General features: G+C 43.8%; 1 protein-coding gene across 1 annotated transcript in view; it reads left to right on the top strand.

Moving 5' to 3' along the window:
* The first annotated feature begins 5,589 nt into the window (after nucleotides 1-5,589).
* The window catches only part of PPTC7 (protein phosphatase targeting COQ7), a 37,476-nt gene continuing 25,580 nt past the window's right edge, over nucleotides 5,590-17,485 (top strand). Inside the window, exon 1 of the mRNA XM_001363659.4 lies at nucleotides 5,590-6,240. Within this exon, the coding sequence (XP_001363696.1) occupies nucleotides 5,988-6,240 (253 nt within the window). The 5' untranslated portion in view covers nucleotides 5,590-5,987. The remainder of the gene's footprint in view (nucleotides 6,241-17,485) is intronic.

Raw genomic sequence — 17,485 nt, forward strand, 5'->3', positions numbered from 1 at the left:
AAGAAAGAAAGAGAGAAAGAAAGAAAGAAAGAAAGAAAGAAAGAAAGAAAGAAAGAAAGAAAGAAAGAAAGAAAGAAAGAAAGAAAGAAAGAAAGAAAGAAAGAAAGAAAGAGAGAAAGAAAGAAAGAGAGAGAGAGAGAAAGAGAGAGAGAGAGAAAGAAAGAAAGAGAGAAGAAGAGAAAGAAGAGAGAAAGAAAGAAAGAAAGAAAGAAAGAAAGAAAGAAAGAAAGAAAGAAAGAAAGAAAGAAAGAAAGAAAGAAAGAAAGAAAGAAAGAAAGAAGAAAGAAAGAAAGAAAGAAAGAAAGAAAGAAAGAAAGAAAGAAGTGATGAAACAGAGGTTCTTAACCTATGAATTCTTTTAAAAAAATTTATAACAATGTAAACATATTTGATTTCCTTCTGAACCTTGTATCTTTTATTTTTAGGCATTTAAAAACTTAATTCTGGGACCATAAACTTCCCCAGACTGCCAAAGGAGGTCCATGACACACAAAAAGAGAACTTTTGGTCAAAGGGAATCTGGGGAGCTGTGTAGGGCAACAGTGCTAGATTCCAGTGGGAATCCCACCTCTGACACTTACTAGCCTGGGTAACCTTGGACAGATCATTCATCTCTCTGAGCCTCCTTTTCTGCTTCTGTCAAATAAGGATAATTATAACTGTAACACCTACCTCTCGGGATTGTTGAAAGGCTCAAAAGAAATAATATATGCAAAGATCTTTGCAAACTTTCATGTATTTATTCACTCTGTAGATGTCAGTTATCACTTGACTGATGAGAATATAAAGCAAATCCAGTGGAGTTTTAGAGCTTTATAGTTACATAGAATTACAGATTTAGAATCGGAAGTCTCCTTAGAGTTTATTTTATACATCTTCATTTTATAGATGGAATAAACTGAGGTTTAAAAAGGTTATGTAATATGAAGAAGAGCTAGGAGGCAGCTAGGTGGTTCAGCAGATTGAGAGCCAAGCTTGGAGATGGGCCATCTTGGGTTCAAATCTCACCAAAGACACTTCCTAGCTGTGTGACCCTGAGCAAGTCACTTAATCCCCACTGCCTAGCCCTTAATGCTCTTCTGTCTTGGAACCAACACATAGCACTGATGTAAGGCAGAAGGTAAGGGTTTAAAAACAAAGAAATGGGGGCCACAATAAATAGATATAATCCCTGCCTTGACTTAGAAAACCATGTTATTAATATCTGCGTGTTATTATATTTTTAATAATTTGGTTAAATGTTTCCTAATTGTCTTGTGATCTGGTTCAGGTTACACTGGGGAGTGTCGAGGGACTCACTTGGATAGGGAAAGGCTGCAGGGTACCCATTGGACCCTTTCAATGAGCCTGGCTCATCTCAGGAACCAGCTCTTTCTCTAAGATAAATCACTAAAATATGTCCAGAGGATGAAAAAATACATGGAAAATTCTGAGGCAACCCAAAGCAGAGCTGGCGATATAATTGAAAAAAAAAAAAACAAGCTTGTCCTTGGGGCAGTGTGGCCTGCCAGCCTGCCCCGGGCCTTGCAGGGAAGGGAGTAGGGGAAGGAGGGTATGTGTGTTCCCAAATTTGAAGGAGTGAACTTTCACACACCTGGCAGAAAAATGAATGATCGTCCAAGGAGAATCAGGACTCCACCCCCTCTTCTGGCTCCTCTCCCATTCTGGGCAGCTAAGGGGGAGGGGAATAATTCATCCAAAGGGCATTACTTTATTTGGGCTAGCAACTCTTTTAAAAAAAGAAGGCATTTTCCCCCTTAGATTTACAACTGGAAGGTACCTTTGAAGTCATCTAGCATGATATTTTCCCTTTTATTCCTTAAAAAAAAGGAAGGGAAAGCAAATGAAACAAAATAACCGTAATTCCATAAATGCCTCAAACCCTCCAAAACAGAATCTCACCTTCCATCATTCCAGCCCAGCCCCTGTCTTTCCTGCCTTATGAGTCTGGCTGAAAGGTTAGGACCCTGGGACATGTGGGTACCAAAGGATGGGGAGGAGGAGGGGCAGAGGGGAAAGAAAGGGAGCTGGTTGGCTGGCAGGTGACCCTTCAAAATGGTGTGAAGGTGGCCCTCTCTTCATCGAATCAGGCTCCTTTCTCCAACCAACCCATCTTCTTGGGGTGTCCTCTCCATTTTAATTCATCATACCTAGAAAGTTCAGCCCTCTATTCTGCTCCCCCATCTTTGTCTCCTTCCATATGAGGACACCAATTCCATATCTCAAAGCCTCCTAGATCCTCCAGAAGGATGAATGACCCAGTAGGAAATTAGCCTGGGGGGGGGGGGGGTAGGAAAGAGGATAGGCTGAGGAGCTAGAGAAGAAGGGGAAAACTTTGTTTTCATGTCTCCATGTTCTCTGAGGGGTCCTCCCCAAAACTTCTGGGTGCTGGGTAGGGAAGGCTCTCAGTAGAGTTCTTTAGCTTCACACTCTTGGTTGACACTCAATTGTTCAGACCTAACTCTCTATGACTCCATTTAGGGTTTTCTTGGCAAAGATTCTCAAGGAGTTTGCCATTTCCTTCTCCAGTTCATTTGACAGATGAGGAAACTGAGGCAAACAGAATTAAGTGACTGTCCAGGGTCATAGACTAATGGGTCTAGAGTCAAAAAGACTTCTCTCTTCCAGAGTTCAAATCTGGCCTCAGATACTTGCTAGCTGTGTGTCCCTGAGCAAGTCACTTAACCTTATTTGCCTTGGTTTCCTATCTGGAATATGAGCTGGAGAAGGAAATGACACACTATTCTTGGAATCATGAAGTGTCGGGCACAACTGAACAACTGTAATAACGAAGTGTAAGCCAGGATGTTAGGTAGTGAGGATACAGAGATGAAACAAAGAAAACAGCAGGGACTTTGGGGCCCCGTTATGGGTGTCTTTCCAAATCTTTTGGCCACCTGCATGCATTCATTGGATTATAAATTCTCTCTTATAAATTGGATTACACACGTCTAATGATTTCAATCCCTTGACCAATGACATTTCCAAAAACAAAACTATTGGAGCAGCTACTTAAATGAAGAAATGAAATTCTCTTGGACATTTCTCTCTTGGCTTAGGCGGGAGTAACTTGTAGTTTTTAGGAAGTGGGAGAACCAAAAGGCATTGATTTTCCTATTTCTTTGGTACCTGGACTTGTTTGTCTGAGTGGTAAAGACAGAGTTTAGGGGAAGCCCTGTTTGCTCCAGTGGTGGTAGCCGATGACTACCTGTCTGGTGCTTAAAAATGCTACCTAGGAATCATCCCCCCTGAGCTTATTCCAACAGTGCCCAAGAACTCATAGACATTAGAGACCATGAGCCAGGCAAGAAGGAGGCGATGAGGCTTAGGGGTAGGTATTTTTATCCTCATTTTTCAGAATAGAAAAGGGAGGTTCTGGGGAATTAGGTGACTTGTCCATGACCACAGGGCTGGAGGAACTGGAGATAGAACTGAATGTAGCTCTTTGTGCCTCCAGGTTCACCCTGCTGGGTCTTCTACCCTCAAGGCCCTTCTTGGACAGACTGGGATGGCATGCAAAGAATCAGGATGACTGGAGATATTTTTCAATTTAGGATTTTTTAAAAACCCTGGCTGCCCTCACCATTTGACCCCTGGCTGCTTGTTTCACTATCTCTGCACCTTTTAAAATACCAGATAAACCGGCTCTTAGTTGCCTGAGGTTCTAGGACAGAGAGTATTCCTCATGATGTCCCATTTAGAGATGGGGCTACTTATATAACTAGGGATGTAACTCAACTCAGCAATATTTATTAAGTGCCCAGCCTTTGCAAGGGGCTGGTCAGATTTCACAGTGCCTTCCCTCAAAGGGCATCCAGTCTATGAGGAAGAATCAGGATGTGGACAGAGATCAATAGAATGAAGGGGGCAGGTGATGGGGACAAAGGAGGGAGCCAGGGAAAAGTGCGATTTGGGTTCTTGAGGATGGGGAGAAAACGTTCCAGTGGTGGGTGGGGGTGGCAGCCTACAGGAGCCAAAGCTTAATCAAGGCCATGATTCCTAAGCTGCACCTTGAGGGAGCTTTCCATAGGAAAGTAAGCAACAGGGAACATCAAACAGGGAGACATATATCTGCTAGCGAGGAGATGCAGGGGATAGAGAGTCCTGGGCTTAGAGTCAGGGAGGCCCGAGTCTCAGATATGAGACCTTGGACTATTTCGATGCTGTCTGCCCTGTTTCGTCATCTGTAAAATGGGGGTAATAATAGACCCTACATCCCAGAATTGTTGTGAGGATCGAATGACATGATATTTGTAGGGGGTTGAGCACAGTGCCAGGTACATATAGTAGGTGCTTCATAAACGTTTATGGAGTGTTCACTAACTAGTATTCACTAACTTGTAACTCAGGGTTTCTGCTGAGAGAGGGTAATAATAACTGACACTTATAGCGCTAATTTTCGGAGTTACAGGGAACCTTTACACACATGATCTCATCCCAGCTTCACATTACCCTTATAAAGTCGGTGCTGAAGGCATCATTTGTCATCCATACCCATTTTACGGATGAGCAAACTGGCTGACCAAGGTTAAGGGAGTTGAGAGACATCGCTAGACTTGTCAGAAGACCTTAGGTCTGCTCCTGCCTCAGACACTCATGTGGCCATGTCACTCCACCTCTCGGTGCCTCGACTCCTCATCTGTCAAATGGACACAGCCTACCGAGCTGCGACCCCACCGGCGACACTGAAGGAGAGTAACAGACCAAAGCCTGCCCCCAGGCAGGAGGGAAATGGGAGGGAGCACCAGTGCTGAGCGTCCCACCCGGCTTCCTTTGGAGCGGGCTAGGCTGGGGGACCCAACGTAATCTCGCCTGGATGGAGGCGAAGCCCGCGCCGCGGCTGGGGTGTGATGAAGGAGGGAGAACGGGGCGGGACAGAACTTGCGCCCTTGGGGCGGGGAGGTGAGAGGTGGGAGAAATGACCGAGAAGGTGAAGCACAGAGGGGGTGGGGCTTGCGCCTGGACAGAGGATTGAAGGATGAAGGGACTCAGCAAAGGAAAGAGAAATAACAACCCTGCAGCCGGGCGTGGGGGCGTAGCCTGCACCTTGGCAGATGCTGGGAGGAGTGTCTGGAGTGACTTGCAATTGGTGAAAGCTGTAAGGAGGGGGCGGGGCTACATGTTGGTAAAGAAGGGAGCAGATGGGGGTGGGGCTTAGTCTTCAGCCGGGGAGGAGGGAAAAGGAAAAGCGAACAAGGGAAGAGGCTTACTACTGTAAGAGTAGAGTGAAAGAAGGAGAGAAGGGTGGGGAAGCAGAGAGGGAGCAAAGCTTAGTAGAGAAGGGAGGGGAGGAGGGACTACTGAGGGGCAGGGCCTACTTTTTAATAGCCATAGGAAGGGAGGAGACTGACTGATTGACTGGAAAGGCGGGGCTAACTCAAAAGGAACTGGGAGGAAAAAAGAGGAGGGGAGGAAGGGGGCGGAGCTTGATCCTGGGATAATGGTAGGTAGGGGGCGGGGCCTACTCCCTGGCCGGTAGCGGGAGGGGGCGGCGCGGGGGCGCGAGGCAGGGGCGAGGCCTGGGCCGCGGCCGTTGGCGGTTGGCCGCCGGCGGTTGGCGGCGGCGGGGGGCGGGGCCGGGGCCGCGGCCGGGGTGTAGGCGGCGCTGCCGGCTGGCCCGGGAACACGCTTAGTGGAGCGGAAGATGGCGGCGGCCGCGGCGGGGGCCGCTGGCACTGAGGTCGGACAGAGGTGGAGGAAGCCCGGGCTCTGACCCCGCTCCGACTCTGGCTCCGGCTCCGGCTCTGGCTCCGCGGGCGCGCGCAGCGGAGACTCGGCGCTCCCCGGAGGAGGAGCGGGCGGCGGCAGCGGCCCCGGCCGAAGAACTGCGGCAGCAGCAGCGGCGGCGGCGGCAACAGCAGCAGCAGCAGCAGCAGCGGCGGCAGCAGCAAGAGCAGCGGCGGCCGCAGCCTCAGCGAACCACCGGCGCGGGGCCTCCCCTGCGGGGCCCCCGCCTCGGGGCGGCGGCGGCGGTGGCCGCGGCCGCGATGTTCTCGGTCCTGTCGTACGGCCGCCTAGTGGCCCGGGCTGTCCTGGGCGGCCTCTCACAGACCGACCCCCGGGCGGGCGGCGGCGGTAGCGGCGGCGGGGGAGCCGGCGGCGGCGGCGGCGGCGACTACGGGCTGGTGACGGCCGGCTGCGGCTTCGGCAAGGACTTCCGCAAGGGCCTGCTCAAGAAGGGCGTCTGCTACGGGGACGACGCCTGCTTCGTGGCCCGCCACCGCTCCGCCGACGTGCTGGGTGAGTCCGGGCCCTAATCGGCCCGCGCCATCTCCATCCTCTGTGCCGGGCCTCCCCCTCTGGGCACGTGTGTGCCGGGGGGCCCCCCATCCCCCGCAAGGTCATCTGGGGACTTGACCCCCTACCGCCTTGAATGTAGGCGGCGCTCACTGGCCCGGACCAGCTGGCTCCTGCCCCTCCTAGGCAACCCCCCTATAGGTTGCCCCCGGGAGCCCCGGAAATTAGGTGGCAAGAGGCCTCCGGCAGCCCTGCGGGGCCACAGGTGCTTCCTCGGGCCTACTCCGGGTGCACCTGTAACTTGCAAGGCCTAAGGTTGGCAGAGGGGCGACAGAAAGTGACCCACTGTCTGCACCCCAGGCGCCCGAGGGCCTCTTGGGCTTAGAAATGTTTCCTGAAGTAAGTCTGAGGACACTTTGGGGTTTAAAGACAAAAGGCACTTCCTTGTCAAGTGAAGGACACCATGACTTTGAACTTGGGTTCAGATGTCACCCTGGCTTCAGTTCCGAGGGAGAAGTTGGGGTTGGGATCGCCCTATATTTTACATCCTCTAGGAAAGTTTAGCGTTGGTAGAAATATTTTTGTAACTTCGTTGATCGGTTTTTTTTTTTTTACACTATTCTGCTCCTGGGGCTAGGGCTGCTGCTGTCAGCTGATTTGGAATGGCAGGTACTGAGTGTGAGAATCATCACTCAACTTAGTTAGCCGGCTCTGCTAACCTTTACTGGAGAAAGACCTTCAGAGGATTTGTGGCATGTGAGGAGTCACAGAAATCCGATCCCCAGTCAGTTTGTTTCCTAGCCTGGAACATTTCCACTTGGGCTGTCAGGAGTTCCCTTTTTCCATTGCACTTGTAAGTACTGTGCTGTGTAGTGCAGCTTCTGATCTGCTCTCCCTTTTCAAATTGTAGTCATGAGGGCAAAAGGATTCTGCATAGTAGAACATTAACATTTGTCTTTTCAGACCACTTTGCACAAGCTCCTGTGTAAGCCTCTAATCTGTTTAAAAAAAAAAAGTCTTTGAGGCTGAGACTTCTCCTTAAAATTGTACATTATCTACTTCAACTGTGAAGGTAGATGGAGATAAGACGCTATCCTCATTTTACAGATGGGGTAACTGAGGCCCAGTGGTCTAGTGAGTTGCTCATGGTCATACAGCCAGTAATAATAGCTGGCTTTTATATTCCACTTTAAAGTTTGCAGAGCATTTTACATACAGTATCTCGTTTCAGCTTCACAGTGACCCTGTGAATTAGGGACTACCAGTGTAGTTATCCCCACTTTATAGATGCAAAAACTCAGGGAGCTAAAATGATTTGCTCATCTTCACTATAGGAAGTTCTAGATATATTGTATTCAAACCCAGTGCTCTTCTGACTCATGAAGTCCTGGTTCTTCCCACTGCATCATATATATAGAGAACAAAGAGAAGAAAGGGGGAAGGGGTATCTCAGTGACAGAAAGAAGGAATTAAGCATTTATCAAGCACCTACTGCATGCCAGATACATGTTGAGTCCATTGCCAATATCTCACTTGATCCTCACAACAGTCCTGGGAGGCAGGTGCTATTATTCTTGTCCCTGTTTTACCATTGAGGAAACTGAGTCATAAAGAGGTTAAGTGACTTGCCCCCAAGGGAAGCTAGCCAATAAGAGAGGCTAGTTCTTCTGAAATTGAGGCCCAGGCCTGTATCCACTGTACCACCTGCTAGGTGTTAAAAGCCATGAGCCAGGCTATGGATTAAAAAAAAATTTTTTTTAAAAACAACAGGTAAATAGGTCCATACAAGATACTCCCAGAATAATTGGAGGGAACACTTCTTGGGAATAGTTGGAGAGGCTATTTTCTCAGATGGCTAGAATTGGGATTAGAACTGTAAATTATGCATAGTGCTACCTAGTAGAAGCATTAGAGTTATAAAATAGAAACAGAGTACTAGGTGAGGTCAGGAATTATAACAGATCAGGGAGAGTGAGGGACATTTAGTCCTGTGGTAACATTTGAATCAGGCTTCAATTTGTGGAGAGGAATTCACCAGAGTAAGAGGGATACTGAGGCTGGTGAGGCATGGGAAAGTGTAACGTGAACAAAGACAGAGAGGTAGAAGGGCAGCCAGATGGCTCAGTGCATTGAGGCCAGGCATAGAGAACCCAGGATCTGAGTTCAAATGTGACTTCAGACACTTCCTAGCTGTGCAGCCCTGGGCAAGATGCTTAACTCCCATTGACTAGCCTTTGCCCCCCACTCCCTTGGAACCAATACTATCAATTCTAAGACAGAAAGTAAGGGTTTATAAAAGGGGATAGGGGTGGCAAAGAGGTAGGAAGGGAAGAGGGAAGGGCATAAATTCAAAGGTCAGCCAGTTTGCTGGGACAACTGAAGCTCTTCATTAGCCATCTTTGGAAATAAATCTTACCCCCAAACCACTTTCCTCCTGAGTGATCGTGCCCTAGGCTGTGCCCTAGCCAGCTTATGCCCAGCTAATGCTGGAGGCTGTGGAATAGGTGAGAGTGAGCAAGAAGTGCTGGCTGGTTCCTTCCTCTCTAGGGTTTGACTACCTGAACTGCAGGTTTGCACACTAAGACCTCCCAACATTTCCTTTCTAGAGCACAGATGTTCTTGAGGAAGAAAGCATTTCTTGATGGTAAGATAACCAACAACTATTCACTAGAGGCCTCCAGGACTTCTGGTCTCTTTGGAGCAAGAGCTGTTTGTAGTGAAAGTGTTTCTTTTCTTTTGTGAGAAAGAGATAACTGTTTTGTTTCTTCTACTCCGAAGTGATTTGGCCTGTTAGTCATGCGGTGACTAAAGTGTGCCAGATAGCTTGGCATTTGACATTCTTCTATTGGGAGTCCTCACTGAATTTCGTTGGGAAAAGCCAGGCACTGTGGTTTAGAGGTGGGTGTGGTGAGGCAGAAGAGCCACTCCCTGCTCCTGGAAAATTGGCATGGGCCTCTGAACTCTTGGTTCAAACAGAACTTAACTAGTACCAACAGGACTTTGCTCTCTCCTGTCCCATTTCCTATCTCTGGAGCTAACCTTGGCTTCTCTTACACTCTAGTTGAGTGTTTCTTAAGGGCATCACAAAACGAGAACTATTTATCTCTTTTTTTTTTTTGTCTTGACCCAATGTATAATTACTTGACTTGCCCATAACACACACACACACACACACACACACACACACACACACACACACACACACACACACACACACACAATTTTACTTCTAGAATTCTGCCAAGTTAAAAAAATCTATACATACAAATTTGACATCCTTTTTGGTCTGGTGCCTGCCTTGTGCCTTCTCTGTCTCTGTGTCTTTTTTTTTTAATAGATTCTGCTCTCTACTATATGACTCATAACTGAAATGCAACAGAAATCCCTCAGCACACAGCATGAGAACACTAAAACAATTTTTCTCTTCCAAAAAGGCTAGAACAGCACACTCTGTAACCATCTTACCTTAAAATACTGACTTCTAAAGGTAATTTTTTATGAAATTCTAAATTGTATCATTTCAGCTTGGTTGAACTCTCTAGAAAGATTAGTAAAGAGCAGTTATTTCAGCCTTTGTGCATAATTTTGAGGGTGACAGGTAACGTCACCATCTCATTTAAATTATCATTGTGTTAAGTTTCAATGTAGTTGTATCTTGGGATGGTGAATATTATAAATGCCTGTGTAGAGGTGGGTAAGGAAGCACTATGATGGAGACAAACTGAAAGAACAGAGATATACAGGAGGCAGGGAGAGGTAGTTAGCTAAATTTCTGGCTGGAGAACCTAAGTTCATGTCCCCTCTTTGCCACTATTACTTTGTGTGACTTAGCCTCTCTAAGCCTCAATTTCCTCATTTGAAAAATGTGGAAGTGAAACCAAGTGCTGATTTCCAAGGTGCTTCCCAGCTGTACACCTAAGGAACTTTCAGGCCCCTAATACTCCCAGATCTTTTTCAGACAAACTGGGGTCTGACCATGCCTCTTTCAATGGTTATTTGAAGTTCAATTGTTTTAACCCAAGTGTAAGACTTTACATTTATCCATGTCTATTGGATTTTATCCTACTCCATTCAGCTCAGTGCTCTAAACTGTCCAGAATATTTGACTGACAGACTCTGTTTTTCAGTATATTAGCTGCCCCTCCCAGTTATGTGACATCTTTAGATTTGATGATCATGTCTCTAACCAAATCATTAATACAAATTTCAAGCACCATGAGGTCAAGTCCAGATCCACAGGGTACTCCACTGAAGACCTTTTTCTTTTTTCTTTTCTTTTTTTTTAAAACCCTTAACTTCCTTCTTGGAGTCAATACTGTGTATTGGCTCCAAGGCAGAAGAGTGCTAAGGGCTAGACAATGGGGGTCAAGGGACTTGCCCAGGGTCACACAGCTAGGGGGTGGCTGAGGCCAGATTTGAACCGAGGACCTCCCATCTCTAGGCCTGGCTCTCAATCCACTGAGCTACAGCCAGATGCCCCCTTGGAGACCTTTTTCCAAGTAAACCTTGATCTTTTAATGACTACTGAGTTTCTGCTATTCAACCAGTTGTGAATCCATTTAACTATATTGCCACCTAGTCCATATGTCCCTGTGTTTTTCACAAGAATAATATTAGTCAAACTTCACTAAAATCTAGGTCAGCTGTGTCTGTGGCAGCCCAATCTCCTAGTTTAGTGACCTCGTCAAAAATAGAAAGAAGGTTCGTCTCGTAGAAGCTGCTTTGGTACTGTCCTTTTGAAATCTCCATTTTCTTTTCTACATATTCACTTGATGTTCTTTGTGACCTTTTCCAGAATTTCTGCAGAAATCAGAGTCAAGCTCAGTAGCCTATAGTTTGCAGACTCTGTTCTCTTTTCTTATCTGAAAATCCAGACATTTGTTCTTGGCCCCACATGTACACCCACCTGCATTTCTGTGGCACTTCCCCCTCCCCTGTTCTCTCCAGTCTTTCAGATGTCCTTGACCATGGCTCAACCATCACATCCGCCAGTTCTTTCAGTTAGCCCAGGGCATAATTCTACTGAACTTGAATTCATTGAGGGCTGGCTGCTAAGGGCTCCCTTAGTATCACCTTACTTATCTGAGTATTATTTCCCTCTTAGACATTTTGGTCCAGGCCCTTCCAGGTCAAAGAGCATTCTCCTTGGTAGAGAAAAGAGAAACAAAATGAGAAAGCTCCACCTTCTCCTTGTTGTTAGTCACTGTTGTCTCATCTACCCCAAGCAGAGGTGGATTGAGATACACTTTTGGAATGGTCTGCTAAAAAAGACCAAACTCAACTCCCTGTTGCTTCCAGGTACAAGTACAGAATGTTCTCTCTGGCATTCAAAGCTCTTTAGAACCTAGCCTTTCCAAGCTTCTTATACCTTACCTCCCACCATTCAACTCTTCAACCCAATGACACTGGCCTCCTGGCTGTTCCATGAACAAGAAACTCCATCTCTCAGCTCTGGACACGTTCCCTAGAATGTTCATCATCATCTCTGGCTTCCTTCAGGTCTCAACTAAAAACTCACCTTCTACATGAAGCCTTCCTCAAGTTCTCTTAATTCCAGTGCTTTCCCTCTTGTAATTAGTTCCTTCTTATCCTGTATATAACTTTGCATGCATGTGTTTGCATGTTGTCTTTCCCATTAGATTGTAAGCTACTTGAGGGCAGGGACTGTTCTTTTGCTTCTTTTTGTATCTCCAGAAGGCCAAGGACCTTGTCTTACTCATATTTATTTCCCTTGTACCATTTGGTGGCCCAATGTTTAATAAGCAATTCATGGATTGTTGTCAAATGAGTTCACTTTAGAGCCAGTCTATTTTATACCAGATCAATCTTATTACTTTTATAGGCATCTCCTCCTTTTAAAAAGTTTTTTTTTTTAATGATACTATGTAGCTGGATCAGCCATCTTACCAGGCTTTGCTCACTTTTGCCTGATTCTGAGAATCAAATTAGCATTCATGTCAAAGGTTTGTTGCTGAGGGTGTTCTAAAGAGCCCTACCAACATTCCTGATGGACTATCTTTCACTTGCCTGATTTGCTGCAAGAGGGAGGGAATGTTCAGAGAAAAGGATAAGAGATTTTTGAAGGTGATAGGGATAGACCACATGGGCCCTTTAACCACTTAACTGTGTTTAGATTTTTAACAGGGTGGTTCCAACTTTGAGAGCCTGAGCCATATTCAAACACGAGTTACATATTTGAGAGTTGAAGGGAACCTCAGTGGCCATCCAGTCCAACCCGTACTCAAAAGGAATCATCAAGTATGACATCCTCAGCACTGCTGTGAGGAGAGCCTATGCAGGCTTCCAGTGACAAGTCAAAGAGATCCCTGGACCATTCAGATGTCATGTCTTCTGAGATGAAGGGACAAGTCCCAATGTTTCAGCAGAACTTACCAGCTGGTTGAATGAAAGTTGGAATTTACCCTTTTTATTCTCTTATTATTTTTTTGTTAATTTAACTCTTCTAACTGTACTTGGAGACTTCAGTAATTAGGAAACACAACAGGGTATCAGGTGTGTTTCTCTAAATAAGGGGCTTAATCTTCTAACTAGATGATCCACTTCAACCCCTTAGAAAAGTGATACTATCTGTGAAGAGGCAGAGCTAAGGGGTAGAGTGGCAGCCAGCTTCTAGCACGATTGGCTGTTAGCCTCCAGTATCTCTGGTATTGGATGTTGTGCATGACAGACAGATGGGGCAGAGAGTGAATGGACTGCTGAGGAGGATCAGGCATTGGACATAGCATCCTGGGTGAAATAAGCAGATGACCTGTATGGTGAATACGCTCATCAGAATGCTTACACTTTGGCATTATCAGCCATGTTACTTTTTGTTATGCCTTATATTGCATAATCACTTTTCTAAGGGGGGAGGGGATCAATCACACCTTAAAAGAACTGAGTCAGTTCCTCATTTCATTAGATGAGATTAAAAGAAAAAAAAAAGCAACAGAAACTGGAATGATCAAGGAGGTATCAAATCGCTGTGCTCAGTCAAGAAAAGCACATTCTCTGGTTGGTGGAAATGGCAAAGCTAAGAAAGCATTATAGCTGACTAGTCATTGTGGGATGAATTTTTCTGAATATACTATCGTACTATGACTACTTAAGATTATACCAGCGTCACTAAGAACATGATTTTTACAAATATTTTCCCCATGTTTTCCTCATAGAGCATAGTTTTATTTAAATTGAATTTTTACAATGGGAAGCATTTTAGTTCCACTGACTCACATTATAATTTTAGAGATACTTTGTACCTTTTGTTAATCAGAGATTTTAGCTTTGTTTCTCTGATTTCCAGCCTCTTTCATGTGGTTAATCTGTAAACTAGTACAAAGGTCCTAGGACAGTGGCTATTTACAGAACCAAGGTGAATCCTGCTGTAAAGTGAATAACTGATTTTTATACTATGGTTAGACCATAATAGTCAGGATTGTTGCAGATCTTAACTTTTTTTTTAAAATATAATCTGAACTTTAGCATCACTTTATGAAACAATAGCAAGACTTTATCCTACATATTTGCAAAAAAATCCATATGGAGTTTGTACCACTGTGTGACTCAAGAAGCAGCATTAGGCCAGAAAAATTTGAAGCCATGCCCTTTAATATAACAAACTGTGTCACATTTAAGCTAAATGTCAGATGAAGGTTAGCCCACTGTATTGTAGGAAAGCTTTACATGGTGTTCGTTTAGAATAGTTTAATCATATCCAAAACGGGGATGTGTTTTGAAATTAATTTGGAGGAATTGATAGTTTTCTGAAAAGTATCATGAAAAATTAAGCCAATCGTAGTAGTATTTCTGAAATAAATTTACCAGGAAAAGAATCAGATCATATTTGGATGTGTTTGCCATAAAAAGGGGGCTTCATGAATGTTGGGATAGAAAATTAACTTGCTGTTGATGGTCTCAGAAAACCTGGACTAGCATTCAAATCTGCCCCATATACATGAAAATCTGCTAGCCCAGGGAGAGTGATCAATAGGTGAAATAGTTTAAGTTCAGAAAGTGTTTTTTGCTTTTTAAATGGTCAGCTTAGCTAGGGAGAAAAAGCATGTGGGTAGGCAGGCCCACTCCCCAGTTGTCCTGCATTTGAGAACCAAGGTCCCAGATTTGGGAAGAAGTGAAGATGTTGTGGCAAGCCAGCCACACGTGGCTGGGGTTTAAGATCTTCTGTCACTTGTGCAGGATTTTCTTTTTCATTTCTCCTGGTGTGGCTAAGTCTGCACCTGATGAAAGCTGGGCTGAATACCAACTGTTCACTCGCTGGCCAGTGGCTGGGGAAGCCTCAAGCTTTCTGTGGATACCTGGCCTGAGTAGCAAGGCTATGCTCATCTTGGCTTCACAGTTTGGAGGACAAGTGAGTGCCCTCTCAGACAGCAGGTTGGGAGCGAAAAAGAAGTTCCTTTATTTTTTGAATGTGGCTCTGATAAGCCAAAAGCCTTTAGCCTTGCCAGAATCTAATATTTGACATTTCAGAATTACTTCGTAGCTCTGATTTATGGAAAATGTAAACAGATTGGCAGGATTGAAGCAAACAACACCTCTCTTTCCACAGCAGAAGTAAATCATCTTTGCATCTGGAGATTCACTGCTTAGTTAGTTATTAATAATGACTCTCAGTGCTTCTGGGAAATGAGAAAGTTTTAAACGTGACTATTTCAAGCATGTTCTACTCTTGGAAATGGGGGAACTTTTGACAGCTTGGGCAAGCCCTTTGAACTTCTAATCTGTCACCTTCACAATATCCTAAACTGCTAACTAAATAATCAGTGATTAATGAATTAAAAATAATTATTTCACAGGTGTTTGTGGCATGCTTTGCTAAGTCTTTCCTCACAGTTTTGGATCATTTTAAATCCAGTAATGTCCACTGATATGTCTGTATCTGCCTTCATTTTCATCAGCATTGAAAAGTTGTCTGCTTGACTTTTTAATAGTGTCATGTCCTGAAAAGTACAGCATTTAAATCATGAAATAGGAAGCCAGGACTTCTCACCAGTGTCTCTACTGTTATCTAAGTGAGGAAGGATTGTACTTCCTCAAAATACGTTGCCATAGATCTTTTATTAAGGGAAAGTAATCAAGTTGATGAATGTGGAATTTCTCTTAAGGTTTAATGACATAATGCTACTTGTATAATAATATATATATACTAATAATATTAATAGTAATAATAACTAGAATTTAGACCAGTGTCTACTTGTACCACTTGTGCTAAGCACTTCACAGTGTCGGTCCTCACAATGGTCCTTAGAGGGTATGTATTAATATTATCTCTTTTCAGGTGAGTAAACTGAGGCAAACAGGTTAATTGATTTGTCCAAGGTCTCAAGAGTTTCTGAAGTTGATTTTGAACTCAGGTCTTCCTAACATCAAGCCCAATATTATATCCACAGCTATACCTAGCTGCAACAGAATTTGAAAATTAGTCTGTGAAATTCTTGTAATTGCAAAAAGATTCCTTAAATTTAATGGCCACTGTATGTCAGAAATGAATACTTTAAAGGGATTTTTTATCTTTTAGTAAGTTTTTTGTTTTAGTGTTTTGATCATGTAATTACTAAAACTATAGAATTTGCAAGTAATATTATTGAGACTAGTTGATAATTTAACCATTATGGTGGCAATTTGATGGAGAGAGAATCCAGATTCTGAAGACCTGGGTTCAGATTCTAAGCCCTGCTGCTCAAGGGCCTAGCTGTGTGACCATGTGCCAAGTATCTACCATTCAGTTTCTTCCTTCATAAAATAAAGGGGGTTGGGTTAAGTGATATCTAAGGTCCCTTCTAGTTCTAAATCCTTTGACCTGCCAGGCAATAAAATCACTAAGTAGAACTTTTAGGGGATTTTTTGTTTTTCTTTTTTGTTTGTTTCACATTCTACTTGAGTAATCAGAATCACTGTGTGTATAAGTAGATTAAATTATTTAATTCAACACTCTTCCATTATTTGCAGGTAATACTAGCCTTATATTTCATATTGAAAATGCAATTTATTTGGGTGTAGAATGTTTCTGTCTGAATACTTGTAATAGATATAACCATACATTCATTTGTAAGCAACCTTTGGGGAAAAAAAAAAACTTTAAAAAAAATTTTCTCCCAAAATCAGTTTGACCTGTAGCTTCATCAGTACTTGCCACATTTGCCACTGTGTCAGAGGGAGAACTTGAACCGAGGCTTCCTGTCAAAATAAGTAGTAAGTAGGATATTAAGAATAGCTAGCATTTTTATAACCCTTTAAAGTTTGCCAAGTATCTTACATGTGTTATCTCATTTGAGCCTCACAACTCAGTGAAGTAGGCCTTATCCCTATTTTACAAATGGGGAAATTGATGAACTTTTCTGAGGCCCAATTTGAACTCCAGTCTTCTTGAATCCAGAGCCAACACTCTTATCTGTAAAATTTGATAAATATGTTCTTCATGGTCTAGGAGTGCACCATTTTGACTAATGGGAAAACCCTACATATGTACTAGTTTTCCAGTTTTTAAGGATTAGAAATATTGGGGTATATTTAAATCAAGTACCTTTAAAGGAATAACTTATTTGGACTGAAAGAATGAATTTATCTCTGTTCAAAGTCTTCTCATTTCTTCCTTTCTTTTGCTTTTGCCACTAAGACAGATGATTGTTTTAGATTTTCCTGTAGACTTCAGCCAGAAAATCTCCTAAGCAGTTTGGACCTCTCTTCCATTGAGATATGGGTCTACAATGTGAGAGGCACAGTTAGGTTCTGGGAATACAAAGACAAACCAAGAAAAAGGCCTTTTCTTCCTGCACTTTCTCTGCTTAAATCTCACAAGTTTGCTGCTTTGGTTCTTCAGCTGTGGCCTGTTTAGAGATTTCTCTGCTTTTCTGACGTAGATGCAGTCTTGGAGGGATTAGAAGTGGCTTGCCCGATTCTGATTAATAATGCCCAGAGTAGGTTACCTGGACGCAGTCGCTTTGGGGAAAGTTTTTGTCCAGGGAATAGAGCTACTTTACTTGCTTTTTAAAGCAGCAAGATTATAATCTATGTATTTCACTGCAGAACTGAACTGTTAGCCAAAGCACTGCTTTTATCTTATCTTTTATTCGCTTTTGTGTAATTATTTGGGAGTATGGTATTTCCTATCCTTTCTCTCATTTTAAGCTTATTATCTATAGCTAAAGGAATACCAGTATATTTTTAGCACTTACAGTAACAGAAAAATTGAGTTCAGATCTCAGTTATCCTGTGATTCTAATGTCTTCTATTA

The sequence above is a fragment of the Monodelphis domestica genome, chromosome 3 (genome assembly GCF_027887165.1).
Source record: "Monodelphis domestica isolate mMonDom1 chromosome 3, mMonDom1.pri, whole genome shotgun sequence".
NCBI classification, from domain to species: Eukaryota; Metazoa; Chordata; class Mammalia; order Didelphimorphia; family Didelphidae; genus Monodelphis; species Monodelphis domestica.